This window comes from Silene latifolia, chromosome 3, assembly GCF_048544455.1.
Source record: "Silene latifolia isolate original U9 population chromosome 3, ASM4854445v1, whole genome shotgun sequence".
Classification (NCBI taxonomy): Eukaryota; Viridiplantae; Streptophyta; class Magnoliopsida; order Caryophyllales; family Caryophyllaceae; genus Silene; species Silene latifolia.
This window is the reverse complement of record NC_133528.1, coordinates 145207030-145226230: the sequence shown is the minus strand read 5'-3', so window position 1 is coordinate 145226230 and position 19201 is coordinate 145207030. Positions and strand designations below refer to the sequence as shown.

At 30.8% G+C, this 19201-nt stretch overlaps 2 protein-coding genes and 1 pseudogene across 2 annotated transcripts; 2 read left to right on the top strand and 1 right to left on the bottom strand.

Moving 5' to 3' along the window:
• Nucleotides 1-550: 550 nt before the first annotated feature.
• On the bottom strand, nucleotides 551-1440 carry LOC141648285 (SKP1-like protein 1B). Its single transcript, XM_074456832.1, has 2 exons — nucleotides 1038-1440; nucleotides 551-891 (listed from the first exon to the last, which is right to left on the bottom strand). The coding sequence occupies exons 1-2, from the start codon at nucleotides 1371-1373 to the stop codon at nucleotides 718-720; spliced, it is 510 nt and encodes a 169-aa protein (XP_074312933.1). The 5' UTR covers nucleotides 1374-1440; the 3' UTR covers nucleotides 551-717.
• Nucleotides 1441-8256: 6816 nt separating this feature from the next.
• LOC141648283 (indole-3-acetic acid-amido synthetase GH3.4-like) lies at nucleotides 8257-11659 on the top strand. The gene is made up of 4 exons (XM_074456829.1): nucleotides 8257-8673; nucleotides 9345-9446; nucleotides 9656-10471; nucleotides 10631-11659. The coding sequence occupies exons 1-4, from the start codon at nucleotides 8345-8347 to the stop codon at nucleotides 11184-11186; spliced, it is 1803 nt and encodes a 600-aa protein (XP_074312930.1). The 5' UTR covers nucleotides 8257-8344; the 3' UTR covers nucleotides 11187-11659.
• Nucleotides 11660-16097: 4438 nt separating this feature from the next.
• On the top strand, nucleotides 16098-17695 carry LOC141649881 (uncharacterized; annotated as a pseudogene).
• Nucleotides 17696-19201: the final 1506 nt, after the last annotated feature.

Below are 19201 nucleotides of genomic sequence, written 5' to 3'. Positions count from 1 at the left end.
AGAATATGTGTGGGTCGTTGATGAAATTGGGATTTATAAAGGTTGTGAAGGTGAGGTTCCACAAATAGTAACCGGATGGTAATCACTAATCATAGATTAAGGATTTGAAATTGTGAAAACATTATTTCTTGAATTTTCATTCTATTTTTTGTTTTTTTTCTTATTGATGATTATTGATGTTTTTTCTTATTGATTTCTTTTATTACAAATTATGTACGTCTCGACTCAAAAACATCTCTTATGTGAGAAGTCTACAATTATAATTCATTGATACTGTTATGCACTTGAAATCGGACTCGCTTTCATCCTTCGTCAAGTTTTAAAGTTCGAAAAAAGCATCAAGTCTGATCTCCATGGTAAAATCAATTCAAATTTTCAAATAATAAAGATCATTACTTATTAGTTATTACTACTACTAAAATTATTAGAAATGAGAAGGGGAAGAATTCTAAAGCAAATCGTCTTTATTATTGATAATTTGTTCTTGTTACATTGTTAATAGAAGACCACATATATATATATATATATATATATATATATATATATATATATAGTACTTGACATACTCTTAATCTAAATCCGTAATCTGCTAAACTTGGTAACCCGAATATTATTTCATATAACAGTATTATTCTGATATCGTAATATCATCTTATAATATTCTACGTAATTTCTCTAACAAAAATTAAACATGGAAGCGAGTGAAACGAGAGACGATCATTCAAAGGCCCACTGGTTCTCCTTTCGAATCTCTGCTTCTTCTTCGGGTGTGAAGTCGTTTTTAATGTTGAATGTCTTCCTTATTTCCTCTGGTGTTTTCCCTTTTATCATGTCCGCCACTGTTTGGCAGGTCAAGTCCAGCAAATCCTTAATGTTCAGATAATTAGCGGCCTGAAATAACACAATTAACAACATGTTATAGAATAGGGCTATTTTTTTATTGGTTAAACTTAAACCCGTCTCACACTTTAAGACGGTCCCACACTACAAATAAACCACGTGGAGTAAAAAAAAGATAGATAAGAAGTTGAACGTACCAAGATGAGATCAAAAAGAGTACTTTGGTCAACGTTGACAAATTCTTTATCCCACTTCTTAAGCTCATCATCACCTCCAGCAACACCAGCAGTAGTTGTTGTTGTTGTATCTGCGGTTTTCGCAGCAGCAGCAGCATCGACATGTTTCTTACAATACTCGATAACCTTAGACAAGATCTTAGCGGTAACATTAGGAAGAGGAATTGCGTTGTCAACACAATCATCTTCAATCATATGTTTTATTGTTTGGGACTCCAATGCCACAACCTCGTCCACTACAAAATCTTCGCCGTCTGATGATTTCAACATGATCTTTTTTGTTGTTGTTTCCGCCATTGTTGTTCTTGCTCTTCTTGCTTTTTTTTTTCTCGTGTATTTTGTGATGGAAGAAAAGTGAGGGGTGAGGTGGGGTTTATATAGTGACGAAGTTGCGGATTTATGGAAATTTTAATTTCAATCGGTTTGGGTGTTTGATTTCAACCTAATGAAAGTAGGAAACTAGAAAGTTTACCAAAATAGTAAAGTAAGTCTTGTGTAATACGGTTTTAAACTAAATTGGTTGAAGCTAAATACAACCTTATTTACTAGTGAGCAAAAATGGTTGTTAAAAGACCGTTTTACGATAAATTTGTATAAACCAGCTTATACAATGTAATTATAAAAAATTTAAGTGGGGCTTATATGGGGTAGATCGAGTAGGAACTATAGTACAAATAGATTGGTCGAAATTGAAGAAAAATAAATAAATATGATTACCAAAAGAGTGGTCTGTGGCTTATATTTGGTCAATCGGATTTTTTTAACATTTTCTACTATAGGTGGAAGTTTTATCCAATGAAGTTAACCTAATTTGAGCATTGGATATCAGGATGTATAATTTGACCAGAAGTAGTATAGCTTCTTTGTAATGTATGCACGGTATACATATACATAGAGGTGGGCAATAATTGACACGACCCAAAAACAAGACACGAATCCGACACGAAGTTAGCGGGTTAGGGTTGAGAGGTTGCGACCCATTTATGTAATTGGGTTGATATGGACACGACACGAAACGTAAATGGGTCAGGTTAGGGTTGAACTCTTTTGACACGAACCCGACACGAATTACCCATTTAATTAAAAGTGTCATAATACACCTCTGTTTAACCAATAATTCAACCAAACAACTTAAAAATAATCTTTCTCATTCATCATTTTTGGGATAATAAGTCTATAAAACTTAGTTTTATTATTAGTTTATTGTGTTAAACGGGTTAAATGGGTTAAAAATGACCTGCTACAAAATAAATGGGTTAAACAAGTCGGATTGGGTTATAGAAAAATTAAATGGGTTGGGTTAGGGTTGAGACAAATGACCCGTTTATGTAAATGGGTCGGGTTAGGTTTGGGGTAGTGATGACCCGTTTAAAGTTGACACGGATACGAACACGACCTGATCTGTTTGTCAGGTCTACCGAGGAGTTAATAAAATCACAACAAGGTGCTATGAACAGATTTATTGTTAGAAATGTTGTCAATGAAAACGATCACAACAATGACTCTATTGATGTTGATGAAGATAATGTTGGAAATGAGTCTAATTTGCCAAATGATGTGCCAATTGATATTGATGAAGATAATGTTGGAAAGGAGTTTAATTCGCCAAATGAATTTGATGTGCCAATTGATGTTGATGAAGATAATGTTAGAGATGAGTCTAATTTGCCAAATAATGAGCCAAACGATGTTAACGAAAATAATGTTGGAAATGAGTCTAATGTGCCAAATATATCCAATTCTTTTATTGATATTTATGATCCTATGAATTGGACCAATATTGATAACAAGACAAGAGATATTATAATTAAAAAAAGGCCTATAAGAGAATTGAATATTGACTACCCTCTTGATGATAACAATAGACATTTTAAGGATGCTTATTTTTCTAGAAAGATGAATAATGGTGAGATTAGTGATAGAAAATGGTTGGTTTATTTTAAACATGTTGACAAAGTATTTTATTTTTGTTGTAAGTTGTTTAGATCTATTACTACTAAAAGTTTGTTGGCAAATGATGGTTTACGTGATTTGAAGCGTATAACTGAAAGATTAAAACAACATGAAAATAGTACCGAGCATATGAGTAACATGTTTACTTGGAATGAAACGAGAGTAAAGCTAGATACGTGTGAAACAATTGATAAAACTTTGCAGGAAACAATTATGAAAGAGAAAAATCGATGGAGGCAAGTGTTAATTAGAATATTTTCAGCCGTGAAATGTCTTGCTACTCATAACTTGGCATTTAGAGGATCTAAAGAAAAATTATATCAAGGTGATAATGGTAATTTCTTTGGATTAATAGAAATGATTGCTGAATTTGATGTGGTAATGCAAGATCATCTTAGAAGGATTCAAAATCATGACATTCATCATCATTATCTTGGACATAAAATTCAAAATAAATTGATCTCTCTTTTGGCTTATAATGTGAAAAGTTCAATAATCAAAACTATCAAAGAGGCAAAATATTTCTCTATTATTCTTGATTGTACTCCTGACATTGCTCATCAAGAACAAATGACTTTGATAAAACGATGCGTGAATATGTCAACTGAAAAAATAAAAATGAAAGAGTACTTTTTAGAATTTTTGGAGGTGACTGATACAACAGGATTTGGACTTTTTATTCAATTGCAAAAGGTTTTAAAGTCTCTTGATCTTAATATTGAAGATGTAAGAGGTCAAGGTTATGATAATGTCTCCAATATGAAAGGGAAGCATCAAGGTGTACAAAAACGTTTACTTGAAGTGAACCCGAGTGCAATATATATGCCTTGTGCTTGTCATAGTTTGAATCTTGCTCTTAGCGATATGACACATTCTTGTACTAGAGTAAGTTTTTCATTTTTTGGTATTGTTCAACGTATATATGCATTGTTTTCTGTTTCCTCAAAAAGATGGAAGATTTTGCGTACGAGGAAGAGTATTTCATCGACTTGGAACGCGAATAAGAGATAACTCTTAAGGGCTTGACTCGGAATTTCATTAGTTATTTTTGAGTAGTTGCTTGTTTTTTATTATTATCATTGTTTTAATCAATTATGATATTAAATTTATATATTTCTAATTTTTGTTCTCATGGCATAAAAGTTTCTGATATTTAATTATTATCAAAATATATTTTATTTATAAATTTATCATATTTAGTATTGTTTTTATTAGATCTAATGTTGTTGTTGTTATAATCGCAATATATCGATTTCTAGGGTTTTAAATTACTAATCATTGTATAATTTCGTCTTTATAATTTTATTCTGGTCCTATGATAAATTTTAAGACGTAGGATCATAAAAGTTTCGATCTTTTAGTCTTATTAGTAATTATTATGATTTATACAATGTTTCAGCTGTTTTGGTGTTTATTAGGTATTAATTCGTTTTTGATTTTTCTAATTCAAGAAACCTATTTTATTAACTTTGATAATTCATTATGGAATGATATAAATTTTGATAAAATTTATTTTGGGTGGAATCATAATTTTAATAAATAAAATACAGTTCTGGCTATTTTTGGAATCCAATTTTAATAAATAGTATTTACGATTTTTAGTTGTTGGGAAAATTATTTTTTGTGTTTTTACTTAATTACAGGATTTTACAAATTTTGTTGGGAATCGTTTTGGTCAGAAACGTTTTTTAATAACTGAAATGGTGTTTTGCGGTTTTTGCGATAATCTGGTTTTTAATTCGGTTCATATATCAAATGAGCATATATTTTTACAAAATTTTACATGCTGGTCCGAGATGTTATAAAAAGTACTCACTTTAAATTCATGAGTATCGAAGTTAAAATCTATTTTATAAAAATAAAACACTGTTTTGGTTAAACCGAGTAAATAATGGTTTTCAAGTTAATTTATGGAGAAGGGTATTATGGTAATTTTTCATATGATTCCAGAATGTGTTGAGAGCCTGTTTTATAAGAAGTATTTGACTAAAATTATTTTATCATTTTAAATAATGGATTAGTATTTAAAATGGGTTTACCCAAGTTGGTAATAAGATAATAACTTATATTTTCTAACTTCTTGAATGACATTATTTATAACATCATACATTACTATTTTCATAAGATTTCTATTTTGAGCAGATATTTACTCTAAGAAAGATTCTATTTATAGAAAGTTACTATTTTTTGAAGTTGCTTTCTGGGAAGGTTTCTTTTTAAAGGATTTGAATAATGAACACTTTTGAAGTGGTTTTGAATACTTATAGAATAGTTAGGTGTAAGGTTTAGAATAATAAACTTAGGATATGCTTAGTTTTGCCATTAGCTATAGAACTGATGATTGTCATCGGTGGTCGTCTGGGAGTGTTGCACCCCGGGAGTTATGTACATACACTTAGACTAAGGCCTCGCACTGCGGAGTAAGACGCCGCCCTATTATGGTTTTGGAACCGCGGTACTTTAGCATAGTCCGAGTGAAAATCTAGACTAAGACACTAAGCTGGTTTTCCTTAAGGAGTATTTGATATTGTATCTTATACTTTAATGTTTCAGGACTTAATTTTTATTTTCAATTGTTCAAATGCTTATTTATGTTTTTAACATTTTATAATGTATTGAGGTTTCATATTTCAAGTAATTGTGGTTTTAGCATTTGCTTGTCTTTAACTTGATGAAATGTGGCTGGGAGAACGCCTGAGTTACTCCCCACTGATTGTGGCTGTTATGTATATAACATGACAGGTATTTGTTTTGCTGGGATTCGAGGAGTGAGCTAGCGAGTAGTTGATCCTACTCTTTTTATTTTCGTTTCTTTTGGATTGTAGAACCCTGTTTTGGAGGTTTTAATTTTTAGCCCTTTTTAGCAAAAGTGGCAATTGTATCGACTACCTTTTTGTGAATGTTTCCAGTGAATTATATTTATTTTAATCCCAATTTGGTTATTTAGTTTTATCATTGTGTATTTAATCCCATTCGACAGTGTTTCCGCCACTGTTTTGCACTAGATTTTATAGGGGATTACAGGCTCACGCGAAACTGGTGGTCAATTTTCAATTACAAAGGCAAGCAAGGCCAAATTTCTTGTAACTTATGTACATTAATGGAGTATCCGATGAAGATTTTGCTTCTCAATTCAGTAATTGCTAGAAAGCAGGGGCCTCTTTGTTTGGTGGCTATTGTCGAACTACTCCAAAGACTATCAGAGATTGGAACGGAAATATTGAAGTAAATAAAAAGAAAGGAAAAACAATGAATTATTTTAGAAGTTGTTATAGAGATGGTGGCTCATTATTACGGAGATTGATAATAATGAAGAACTGAAGATGGTGGCTGATAATTAATGAAAGCCAATAAAATTGGTATGATGATAGGAGGATGTTCCTTCCCAGTAGTAGGCTCTCTCCCATCTTTCCAGTACTTATCGAGGGTTCGGATTTTGTCTCGGAATGATTTAACGGTCCACTGTTTTAAGACTATGTTCATCAATAACCACCCTTAATCTAGGTCACTAATATAAATAATACTTTTATATTCAAGACCACTTTACATGACCTTACCTCACATATATATTTGATGTTTATCAATGACCACTTTAACCTACTTTAACACAATCTCTTTTCTACTTCAACTCTAACATCTCTCTCTATTTTTAGAATTGATGAATACCAAAATACCTGTGAAATTTATACAATTAACTATAACTAGTGAAAATCCTGTGTTAAAGCATGATATTTTTAAGGTTATCTATTTATATAAATACATCTCCAATTGATGACATTTTTATAAACTAATTGTACTTTTACTTTGATGTTATAAGAGGTAGAAAACGAAAGATGACTATAATTATAAGACATTAAATTAATATTATCTCATTAAATGCTACTCCTCCGTCCTAGTTAATAGTTTACACTTTCTTTATTTTTCCCTCACAAAATAAAGCAAGTGTAAACAGATGAAGTAGTATTTTATTATACTAATAGTACAATTAAGTTAAGTGTAAAATGTAATGAAAACGTATTTACTTTCTAACAAAAAAAAAGACAAAACAAAATATAACAAACATCAAAAAAGATGATATACAAATTTTTAAAATAATTAACACTTTTTATTTATAATAAAAATATAAATAAATACATTTACAGTCTTTAAAAATACTATTTTTACTAATAACAAACAAATACCAATACCTATATAGTGAATATACTAATCTTTTCCTGACAAAAACAAAAACAAATATCTCTTACACCAATACCAGTACCAATACCATTATTGTAAAATATTTTAGGGAGATGCTTAATCTTTTTAACATATCAGTATGTTATCTTTTTTATTTTGATTTTGTAGATATAATCCTTGTTTTTTTGTTTTTGTTTCTATTTTAAAATATGAAACATATAAGATATTATTGTAAAATATTTTAGGGAGATGCTTAATCTTGTTAACATATCAGTATGTTATCTTTAAGATTTTATCTTGTATATTCTTTTCGTATTTTACATTAATATATTTTTTTTATTTTTATTTTTTCAGATTTTTTTTTGAGGATTGGCAGTGTGAATGTTTTATTAAATAAGCATTGGATTGAAAGATTTCATTTAGGCGGTCCCACCTTCTGTAAATCAATTGTGTATGAAGATTTTATTCAGAAATTGTGTGTATCAATTAATTGTGTGAATCAATTAATTAAAAAATTATTTTCAATAAGGGCCCACTTTTTTGTGAATCAATCGGAAAAAGTTGAGCAATCCTTAATCTTTTTGTTTATTATATTATTAGGAAATCTCATTTTCTCAATGATATTTACATATTTTCAGGTTATATCATTTCACCGTTCTTTTTTCTTCCTTCAAATCTTAATATTTTTTTTTTTCATATTACATACATGTTCCTTTTTTCATAGTACTAGGGTAAAATTTTTGAATTTATTATTAAGAAGTCCAATAAGATATATGAATCCTAATTTAAAATGAAAAAAAAAACGAGATTATACTGAAATGGATTAATCAAACTAAATAGGTATAAATTCATAATGTTGGACTATTAAGTGAAGTTTAGAACCTTAATATTTGACTTTGTAGCCCAAAAAGCTGGAAAAACAAGGACTAAGTAGTTATAGTAAGGAATTAGGCCTCCGAATTAGTTTTCCCTTAAGACCTTTAAAATTCTTGGCACGACCCTATCGGTGGCATTCTGCCATTGTCCTTGGCCTTTACAAATCCGCCCTTCTTAGCCTATAAATAGAGGGTCATTCTCCTCTTATGCCTCAAACATCATAAGTATAACCTTCATCTAACCAAGTATAGTAAATACATTCAATGGATGAGGCCGTGGTGGTGGTAGCGGAGAAGAGTGGAGCTGAGGTTCAAGCTGGCGCTTACGAAGCATCTGTCCAATATATAGAGGAATTGACTAGTAAGTGTAACGAGATTCAATCCAAGGTTTTGGCAGAGATCTTAAGCCAAAACGTCGAGACAGAGTACTTGAAACGACATGGTATGCCGCATGGACATATCGACCGAGACACGTTCAAGACCAATGTGCCGGTAATCACGTATGAGGATATAAAGTCGGATATCTTACGCATATATAATGGTGATTTTTCTCCATTATTATGTGCTCAACCCATCGTTGAGTTAGTGCTTAGGTAAATAAATGTTTCATTTTTACTATTCTTAATTGGTTTTTTATTCAACAATTCCTTTTTAAAACCGTTTTACACAAGTGTGAATTGTAAAATCAAGTCATATTTTACATAAATAATCTCACTAAAATAACTTCCACCAACCATTACTTTTCATGTTAAGGGCATCAGGGTCTTTTTTATTGGGATCAAAGTGAACGTGTGTCCTAAATTTGGTGAAAGTCAGATGGTCTCGTGTAAAACAATAACAATAGAGGTGTATAAGTTATGAAATATGTGTAGTAATATATTTCATCTAATGGTAAAGAATTTTTGGTTAAATAATTGAAAATTTTTGGTTAAAGAATTGAGGATCGAGTCTTTGTACAATAATGTACAACGTTTGCTATAACACAAATATTTCATCTAATAGTGATTATTTTTATGAGACGGTCTTATTATATCAGTTCACCTCTATAAAAAGAAATGTAACTTTTCAACAATTATGTTCCGTCATAAAATTTCAATTAGAATTTGTTTCTTTAAGTTTTCCAACAAATTATTGATGCTGAATACATGAAGGATATTGAAAAAGGTAAAGTATCTATCTATTTTATTAAAGGAAACTTTCTCATAATTATGAGTGTGATGATCGACGATGATTTTGGTTTACGTGCGTGCGCGCATGCATGCAGCACAGGAACATCAAGTGGACAAAGCAAGATGATACCAATAACAAATGATGATATGCAAAGGCGAATTAGGTTGCGCAATGCCGTTTACCCTTTTCTAACAAAGTCAGTTTCTTATTCTTATAAATATTTTTACGTAAATTCTTATTTAACACCGTCTCAAATTAAGACGGCATTAAGAAACGATTTAAGATTAGAGGTTTATATTCAATTTTGTTAGACTTGTTATTATCAGAATTACAAGTCTCTGAATTATGATTTACATTGTAGAACGGTTTCATATTTGAGCTTCTTAATTGTTTCTATATCTGTAGGTGTATTGAAGGGGAAAAGCCCGATAAAGGAAAGATGTTAGGCTTGTTACTAACAAGAGATGAAACTATAACACCAGGTGGTCTAGTTGCTCGGCCTGGTACAAACGCCATATTAAAAAATCCTCAATTTTACAATGATAATCCATATCCTTACAATATCAATACGAGTCCTATTGAGGCCATCCATTGTCCCGATCATTTTCAATCTATTTATACTCAATTACTATGTGGGTTTTACCAACGTCATGATGTGACATCTGTCAAAGTCGTCTTCGGTTCAAATCTCATATGGGCCATTCAATTTCTAAAGGGTCATTACTCCGATCTATGTCATGACATCTCATCCGGTAACCTGAACCCAAAAATAACCGACCTGTCTCTACGTACCCGCATGATTGAGACCTTCATGCAACACCCACAACCAGAGTTGGCCAAGTTTATTGAAAGTGCGTGCATTGGAGAAAATTGGGAAGGGATTTTGCAAACGATTTGGCCTAATGCAAAGTACATAGAGGCTATTCTAACGGGTTCCATGACTCAATATATACCGATGCTAAACTATTATAGTGGAGGATTGCCATTAGTAACTCTACTTTATGTTTCTTCGGAATGTGATTTCGGTTATAATTTGGACCCGATGTGTGGCCCGTATAACATTTCTTACACCTTAATGCCAAATATGGCCTATTACGAGTTCTTACCTCTTACGTCCGAAGATGATGTTTCGGGCTCACAACCGGAACCCGTGGATATGGCAAATGTCGAGGTGGGGCAAGAGTATGAGCTTGTGATCACAACCTATACCGGTTTATATAGGTACGATTTTGTGAATCATTCTATATATTTCATTCATGGCTATTTAATTTATAACTTTCGGTAGATAGAGTTCGGTCTGGCCAAATTTCAGTAGTCGTTTCAAAGTAGATTTTATATATCAATGTTGGCATTCATTAGTCAATTGTTAATGAATTCAAGGTACCGAATGGGAGATGTGATTCGCCTAACAGGGTTTTACAATTCAACACCTCAATTTAAGTTCATAAGGAGAAGGAATGTGGTACTTAGCATTGACGTCGACAAAACAACTGAATCTGATTTACATATAGCAATTCAAAAGGCATCCAATGTACTCCAACCGTTTAACACAATAATCCTCGACTACACGAGCAATTCATGCACAGAGACCATTCCAGGACACTATGTTATCTACCTAGAGCTCATAACCAAAACTCCAGCAAATGGGACCGGCCTTGGCGCAAACATCCTGGAGGAATGTTGTTTGGCAATGGAGGAGTCTCTAGGATTTTACTACAAGGCGGGCCGAAAAAGCAATTGCATAGGTCCACTTGAGATCCGAGTGTTAAGTAACGGGACATTTGAAAAGATGATGGATTTTGCAATATCAAATGGGGCGACTTTTAACCAATTTAAGATGCCTAGGTGTGTGAAATCGGTGTCCATGTTAGAGTTACTCGACTCAAGAGTCGACTCAAGCCACTTCAGCCCTTCAATGCCTCATTGTCGTCCTTAATTTCAAGGCACTCCAAATTCAAGTTTGATACATACTACAACTAAAAATGTCTAGAAAAGGCATGTTTATTTAAAATTGACCGTTTCTTTTTTTTTTAGAGCCGGAAAATAATTGATGAAAACCCTCCGGCGAGCCTAGTAATAAGGTTTGAACTTGTTTTTACTACTCCAAATTCAAGTTTGATACATACTACTACTTTTAATTTTAGGTATAAAGTTCTTCTTTATTTGTCATACTTTATACGAAGTCTGTGACGGAATAGAAGTCGAGATGGCATAAAACTCAAGTCGAGACGGATTAGATTGAAGTTGAGTCAAACTTCTATCAATAATAGAAATCGTATACTTGTCGAATTGTATCTCTTTTATTCCGTCCTTGTTTGAGAAGGATACTAGCTTTGTACGCCTATATAAGGTGATGTCGTTATTGAATAAAGATACACAAGAATTAACCCGAATATCGTTCTTAACAAAGTCCGATTAATTTGTAGATTTGTTCTTCATGTTTTATTATTTACTAGTGTGTTGCCCGTGCGTTGCACGGATTCTAAAATAATAAGCTAAATATATAATGTGTGAGGACGTTTTAACCTTTATTGTGGAAAGAGAACTTTTGGACAATTTTAATGCTAACATAAATTGATTAGAGGTCATTATTATTGGTTCAACTTGTGATTTTATTAGTTAAACTAATTGACATTTAGACGACACGTTTTTTTTCTTTAGATAGTAGTTTTGAAGGGTTTAGTTGGTAAAATAAAATAAAAATAACAATTTATTATACTTTAAATCACTTATCATTGTGTGACATACAAAATTGCGCGGATTTTGTGTCATTTGTTATTGTCAATAGATGTTCGAAAGTTTATAACAATGAGTTTAATTAGTTTTATTAAATATTTCCATCATCAAAATATTCTTGTAACTCATGTTTCTTTTAACTCGACTGTTATATCACCTCTAAGTGCCTTTTTAAAAGTTTCTACTTTGGGCACTCTTATTCTAAAATGTTCTCTTAACCTCAACTTACCATTCTTTTCTCGGTCCAACCTTAAATAATTATGGTTTACTCGTATTAAGCACCGTATTTCTCTTTTCTTGTAGCTTTCTTGGTGAGGATAAACTCCCACATAATGTTACCCTCTCCCCTCGGGGTTTGCTATTTCACTTGTGGCATGTGTCACCGTCATTCTAAGATCAACACTATCCATATTTTTTTTTTGTGGGACTATCCCTCACTTCACAATGTGTAAGGTTCTTGTCACCTTCATTTGCCTTCTATTCCTTTAGTTTAAACTCTTTCAAAACCTCAATCACCCCAACTCATCTTGATTTATCCTGATCTTTTCTACTTTAATCATTTGGTGGCTTTGCTGGTCAGCTCGGTGTCTTGAGCCTACAATGACTTTATTCTACTCATTTTCAATAGTGTTTTGAACTTTCAATGACTTTCTTCTACTGATCATTTTCATTGATCTTCTTGCTCTCTTACCAACACTTTTGAAAATCTCCCTCAAACACCTGTCAACTCGCTCTATTGGACCTTCCTGATTCCACCCTAGCACAAAATCAATATTGTCACCTCCTTTTGCACTACTTCTAGTGGGTGTTAGTTGGGTTGTCCGTGATCATTTAAGGCAATGGTTAGAGGATGGACTTTCAAGTGTACCATGTTTACCTCTTTGGAGCGAACTACTTACATTCAGGTTATTGGCCATCCTTTTTTCTGGTACAATAGTATGGGTTGTTTCATTATAAGTTCAGTCTGGATAATAAAAGAGCTAATGAATCTCGGGAATCTTTACTCCAATCAAACATCCTTCAATGTCCATGAGTAATAAGCAACTCACTTATATAATGTGGAACTCTCTTTGTGAATCTATTTTCTACTCTTTTGAGTTAACCTCTAGCCTAGACTCTTTAAAATTCTCAATCACTCCAACTCGTCTTGATTTACTCTGATCTTTACTTTATTAATCACTTGGTGGCTTTAGTCAACTTAATGTTAGACTCCATGGACGCACAATGGCTTTCTTTTACTCATTTCCAATGCTCTTTTTGGTCTCTCGCCAAATCTATTGAAATCCGCCCTCAAAAACCTGTCATCCCACTTTATTGGACCCATTCTGGCTTCCTTTCGCACAAAGTCACTATAATCACTTCCTTTTGCATTACTTATACTTGGTGGGTATTGCTTGGGGTGGTTAGAATGATGGACTTTCAAGTGTACCACTTTTATCCCCTTTGGAGGGACTTACTTGACATTCAGGTTAACCTTCTTTATGGTGCAATCACGTAAGATGTTTCATTATCAGCTCAATATGCCTTTCTGACATCATTCTATCTAATGATAGCTTGTGTTATGTGTTGAAATATTGAGTAATTCAACTACCTTCTTTTTTTATTTTTTATGTAGGAAATTATTGAGAGGCTCAATATGCATGAAAATCGTTTTGATCCAAGATGTGCTAATACCATCACATATACTCTTATTAATTAAGTACTATAGGAAAGACCACGTTGTGGCTGATGGGATACTTTGGTGGGACAATGCTCCTACTTTTATATCTCATTTATGTATTATGGACTCGACTTTGTTGTCGTGCTATCACCGGACTTTACGCTTATCCTTTTAAAGTACCATTTTAACAAAATAAAAACATGGGATATCAATAAGTACAATTCAATAAAGAAACATTGAGGAAGTAGGCCAATAGGTTTATTGGTTTGAGCAATTTTAGTATGGGTAACTCAAGTCTAGACGTATTTTTTGTTATGGCGTGTAAGGATTGGTCAGTTTCATTTAGAGTCCCTAAAATTTTTAATATTTGTATATGTTATCATTATAGGTTAACTTCAACTAAAAATCACTTTTTTTTAATATTATTAATATGAAATATATATTTTCTTATAATTAATTTTTTTTAGGAAATAAAACTATTATCTTATAACTCACTTGATATTTATTCAATAATTCTTATCTTATTTAAAAAAATTAACAGAATTTTAAATAAATATATAAATTAGCCTTAGGAATCTATAACTAAATTAAATGTTTCAAGCTATAAAATTCACTATGGTACACGTACGAAATCAATGAACACGATTTATCCATTTTTTTTTAACATAACCCCCTTTGAGGATTTTGTGTCACTTCTAAGATAAATTCTTTAATTTATTTCTCATCTCCTATTCGAAGAGCATTAAATTTTCACAATGAAATAAATTCTAAAAAATTATAAATATTATTATTAATAATCATAAATGAAAAAGGTATATAAAAGAATTCACCATATGCCCTTCTTGGTTGTAATATTTTTTCAGAAAAAAAAGGGAAAAAAGAAGCAAGATATGTTTTATGCTTGACAATAACTTGGTTTCACCATGTTCCATTATTGCATGGAACAATGAGATAGAGAGTTCTTAATAACCTATGTTTGATTTTTTTTTGTTAAATTAAGTAAACTACAACAAAGATAAATAGTTATTATTAAATCTTTGTAAGAAGTAATGGTAAATACAAAGTATATAGTTTATACATGTTTTCTCCTATTTTTTGTTAATCAAAGAAATCTATTGCATGTGTTTGTTCTTTTGGGATATCATTTTTCCCTTTTATTTCATTGTCATTAAGTGATTAATACTTCCATTTCCTTTTAATAAAAAATTATTAATCTTTTTTTATCGATTGATTTTAAATTTTTTATTCTTCTATCATATTTTCCTTTAACACCTCCATTTTATTTTATCAAAAATTGTTAAAAAAAACTTGAGTTATTAAAGTTTTCATATGTATATAAATACCAATATTAAGTAACAATCTTCTAATTCTAATCAAAAAGTTAGAAAAAGTTAATAATTTTAAATTTTAAGGGCATAAATATTAAAATTAATTATTTTCTAATTCTAATAGGAATACTGTAAATTTAATTTTCAAATTCTAATAGAAAAATTATAAATAATTAATTATTTTCTAATTCTATTAGGAAAATTATAGATAAGAATTCTTTTTTAATTCTAATAGGAATATTGTAAATTTATAATTTATTTTCAGTGTTTTAAAAAGTTGGAGCCTATCACGTCGCTTAAAAAAAGCCTCAAATATATATTTACTAGATTTAACCCCCGTGCGATGCACGAGCCTATTTGTATTTCTTAATTGTGCATAATGTAGAAATAAAAAAAAAAGTCTATAATCTAAAATATCTTGTAAAAACTCATTTAAAAAAAAACCTATCCTCCCTCTCAGTGTCGGCCCTAAGGCCCGTTTAGGTTGGCATTTGACAAGAGCCCAAAGTTGATATGGGCCCAATGTAAAAAAAATTAAAAAATAACAAATTTGTAAAGACGCAGGAAAGCAAGGAAGCGTACACAATATATTTGTAACTTTTTAGAAATTATTAAAATAAGGCAACTTTTTTTTGACTTTTTCTTCTCCTTTGTCCTTTTTAATAATTGATACTTTTTTCCCCAAATCTCAAATCAATTTTCCTTATTAAATTTCTAGGGTTCTTCAAAAAGACAAAAATCAACTCTTTAATTATTCAAAATTAGGATTATCGTAAGGAGTAAAGTATCCGTGTTGCCGTGTCTCTACTGCTTGATTTCATTAATCTCCGCCCGTCTTTCGCCTCTCCGCTAATCAGGGTGTCCTAAATCCTAATTCCTTTTTGTTCTTCAATTTTTATTTATTTTAATTCTTGATTGTTAATTTTTATTATTTAATTGTGTTGTTGTTGACTTGTTGTATGTGTGTTCAAATTTTTTTCCGTTTTACAGCATGTCGGCATGTATTGTTGAGAATTTGAGATGTTTATTAAAGTTTAAGTCAGTTCTTGTTGTTGTGCTATTGTTCAATTTTTATTTATTTTAATTATTGATTGTTAAGTCAGTTTTTTAATTCTTGTTTACAATGTTGCCTAAAAAGCATTTATCTGGATGTGAGAAAAGGAAAAAAAGAAAACTTACCAAGGAGTTAATAAAATCACAACAAGGTGCTATGAACAAATTTATTGTTAGAAATGTTGTCAATGAAAACGATCACAATAATGACTCCATTGATGTTGATGAAGATAATGTTGGAAATGAGTCTAATATGCCAAATGATGTTCCAATTGATATTGATGAAGATAATGTTGGAAATGAGTCTAATTCGCCAAATGAATTTGATGGGCCAATTGATGTTGATGAAGATAACGTTAGAGATGAGTCTAATTTGCCAAATAATGTGCCAAACGATGTTAACGAAAATAATGTTGGAAATGAGTCTAATGTGCCAAATATATCCAATTCTTTTATTGATATTTATGATCCTATGAATTGGACCAATATTGATAACAAGACAAGAGATATTATAATTAAAAAAGGGCCTATAAGAGAATTGAATATTGACTACCCTCTTGATGATAACAATAGACATTTTAAGGATGCTTAGTTTTCTAGAACGATGAATAATGGTGAGATTAGTGATAGAAAATGGTTGGTTTATTTTAAACATGTTGACAAAGTATTTTATTTTTGTTGTAAGTTGTTTAGATCTATTACTACTAAAAGTTTGTTGGCAAATGATGGTTTACATGATTGGAAGCGTATAACTGAAAGATTAAAACAACATGAAAATAATACCGAGCATATGAGTAACATGTTTACTTGGAATGAAACGAGAGTAAGGCTAGATACGTGTGAAACAATTGATAAAACTTTGCAGGAAACAATTATGAAAGAGAAAAATCGATGGAGGCAAGTGTTGCTTAGAATATTTTCGCCGTGAAATGTCTTGCTACTCATAACTTGGCATTTAGAGGATCTAATGAAAAATTATATCAAGGTGATAATGGTAATTTCTTAGGATTAATTGAAATGATTGCTGAATTTGATGTGGTAATGCAAGATCATCTTATAAGGATTCAAAATCATGACATTCATCATCATTATCTTGGACATAAAATTCAAAATGAATTGATCTTTCTTTTGGCTTATAATGTGAAAAGTTCAATAATCAAAACTATCAAAGAGGCAAAATATTTCTCTATTATTCTTGATTGTACTCCTGACATTGCTCATCAAGAACAAATGACTTTGATAAAACGATGCGTGAATATGTCAACTGAAAAAATAAAAATGAAAGAGTACTTTTTAGAATTTTTGGAGGTGACTGATACAACAGGATTTGGACTTTTTATTCAATTGCAAAAGGTTTTAAAGTCTCTTGATCTTAATATTGAAGATGTAAGAGGTCAAGGTTATGATAATGTCTCCAATATGAAAGGGAAGCATCAAGGTGTACAAAAACGTTTACTTGAAGTGAACCCGAGTGCAATATATATGCCTTGTGCTTGTCATAGTTTGAATCTTGCTCTTAGCGATATGACACATTCTTGTACTAGAGCTGTTTCATTTTTTGGTATTGTTCAACGTATATATGCATTGTTTTCTGTTTCCTCAAAAAGATGGAAGATTTTGCGTACGAGGAAGAGTATTTCATCGACTTGGAACGCGAATAAGAGATAACTCTTAAGGGCTTGACTCGGAATTTCATTAGTTATTTTTGAGTAGTTGCTTGTTTTTTATTATTATCATTGTTTTAATCAATTATGATATTAAATTTATATATTTCTAATTTTTGTTCTCATGGCATAAAAGTTTCTGATATTTAATTATTATCAAAATATATTTTATTTATAAATTTATCATATTTAGTATTGTTTTTATTAGATCTAATGTTGTTGTTGTTATAATCGCAATATATCGATTTCTAGGGTTTTAAATTACTAATCATTGTATAATTTCGTCTTTATAATTTTATTCTGGTCCTATGATAAATTTTAAGACGTAGGATCATAAAAGTTTCGATCTTTTAGTCTTATTAGTAATTATTATGATTTATACAATGTTTCAGCTGTTTTGGTGTTTATTAGGTATTAATTCGTTTTTGATTTTTCTAATTCAAGAAACCTATTTTATTAACTTTGATAATTCATTATGGAATGATATAAATTTTGATAAAATTTATTTTGGGTGGAATCATAATTTTAATAAATAAAATACAGTTCTGGCTATTTTTGGAATCCAATTTTAATAAATAGTATTTACGATTTTTAGTTGTTGGGAAAATTATTTTTTGTGTTTTTACTTAATTACAGGATTTTACAAATTTTGTTGGGAATCGTTTTGGTCAGAAACGTTTTTTAATAACTGAAATGGTGTTTTGCGGTTTTTGCGATAATCTGGTTTTTAATTCGGTTCATATATCAAATGAGCATATATTTTTACAAAATTTTACATGCTGGTCCGAGATGTTATAAAAAGTACTCACTTTAAATTCATGAGTATCGAAGTTAAAATCTATTTTATAAAAATAAAACACTGTTTTGGTTAAACCGAGTAAATAATGGTTTTCAAGTTAATTTATGGAGAAGGGTATTATGGTAATTTTTCATATGATTCCAGAATGTGTTGAGAGCCTGTTTTATAAGAAGTATTTGACTAAAATTATTTTATCATTTTAAATAATGGATTAGTATTTAAAATGGGTTTACCCAAGTTGGTAATAAGATAATAACTTATATTTTCTAACTTCTTGAATGACATTATTTATAACATCATACATTACTATTTTCATAAGATTTCTATTTTGAGCAGATATTTACTCTAAGAAAGATTCTATTTACAGAAAGTTACTGATACAACGGGATTGGGACTTTTTATTAAATTGCAAAAGGTTTTAAAGTCTCTTGATCTTAATATTGAAGATGTAAGAGGTCAAGGTTATGATAATGGCTCCAATATGAAAGGGAAGCATCTAGGTGTACAAAAATGTTTACTTGAAGTGAACCCGAGTGCATTATATATGCCTTGTGCTTGTCATAGTTTGAATCTTGCTCTTAGCGATATGGCACATTCTTGTACTAGAACTGTTTCATTTTTTGGTATTGTTCAACATATATATGCATTGTTTTCCGTTTCCTCAAAAAGATGGAAGATTTTGCGTGATAATGTTCCTGACTTTACTTTAAA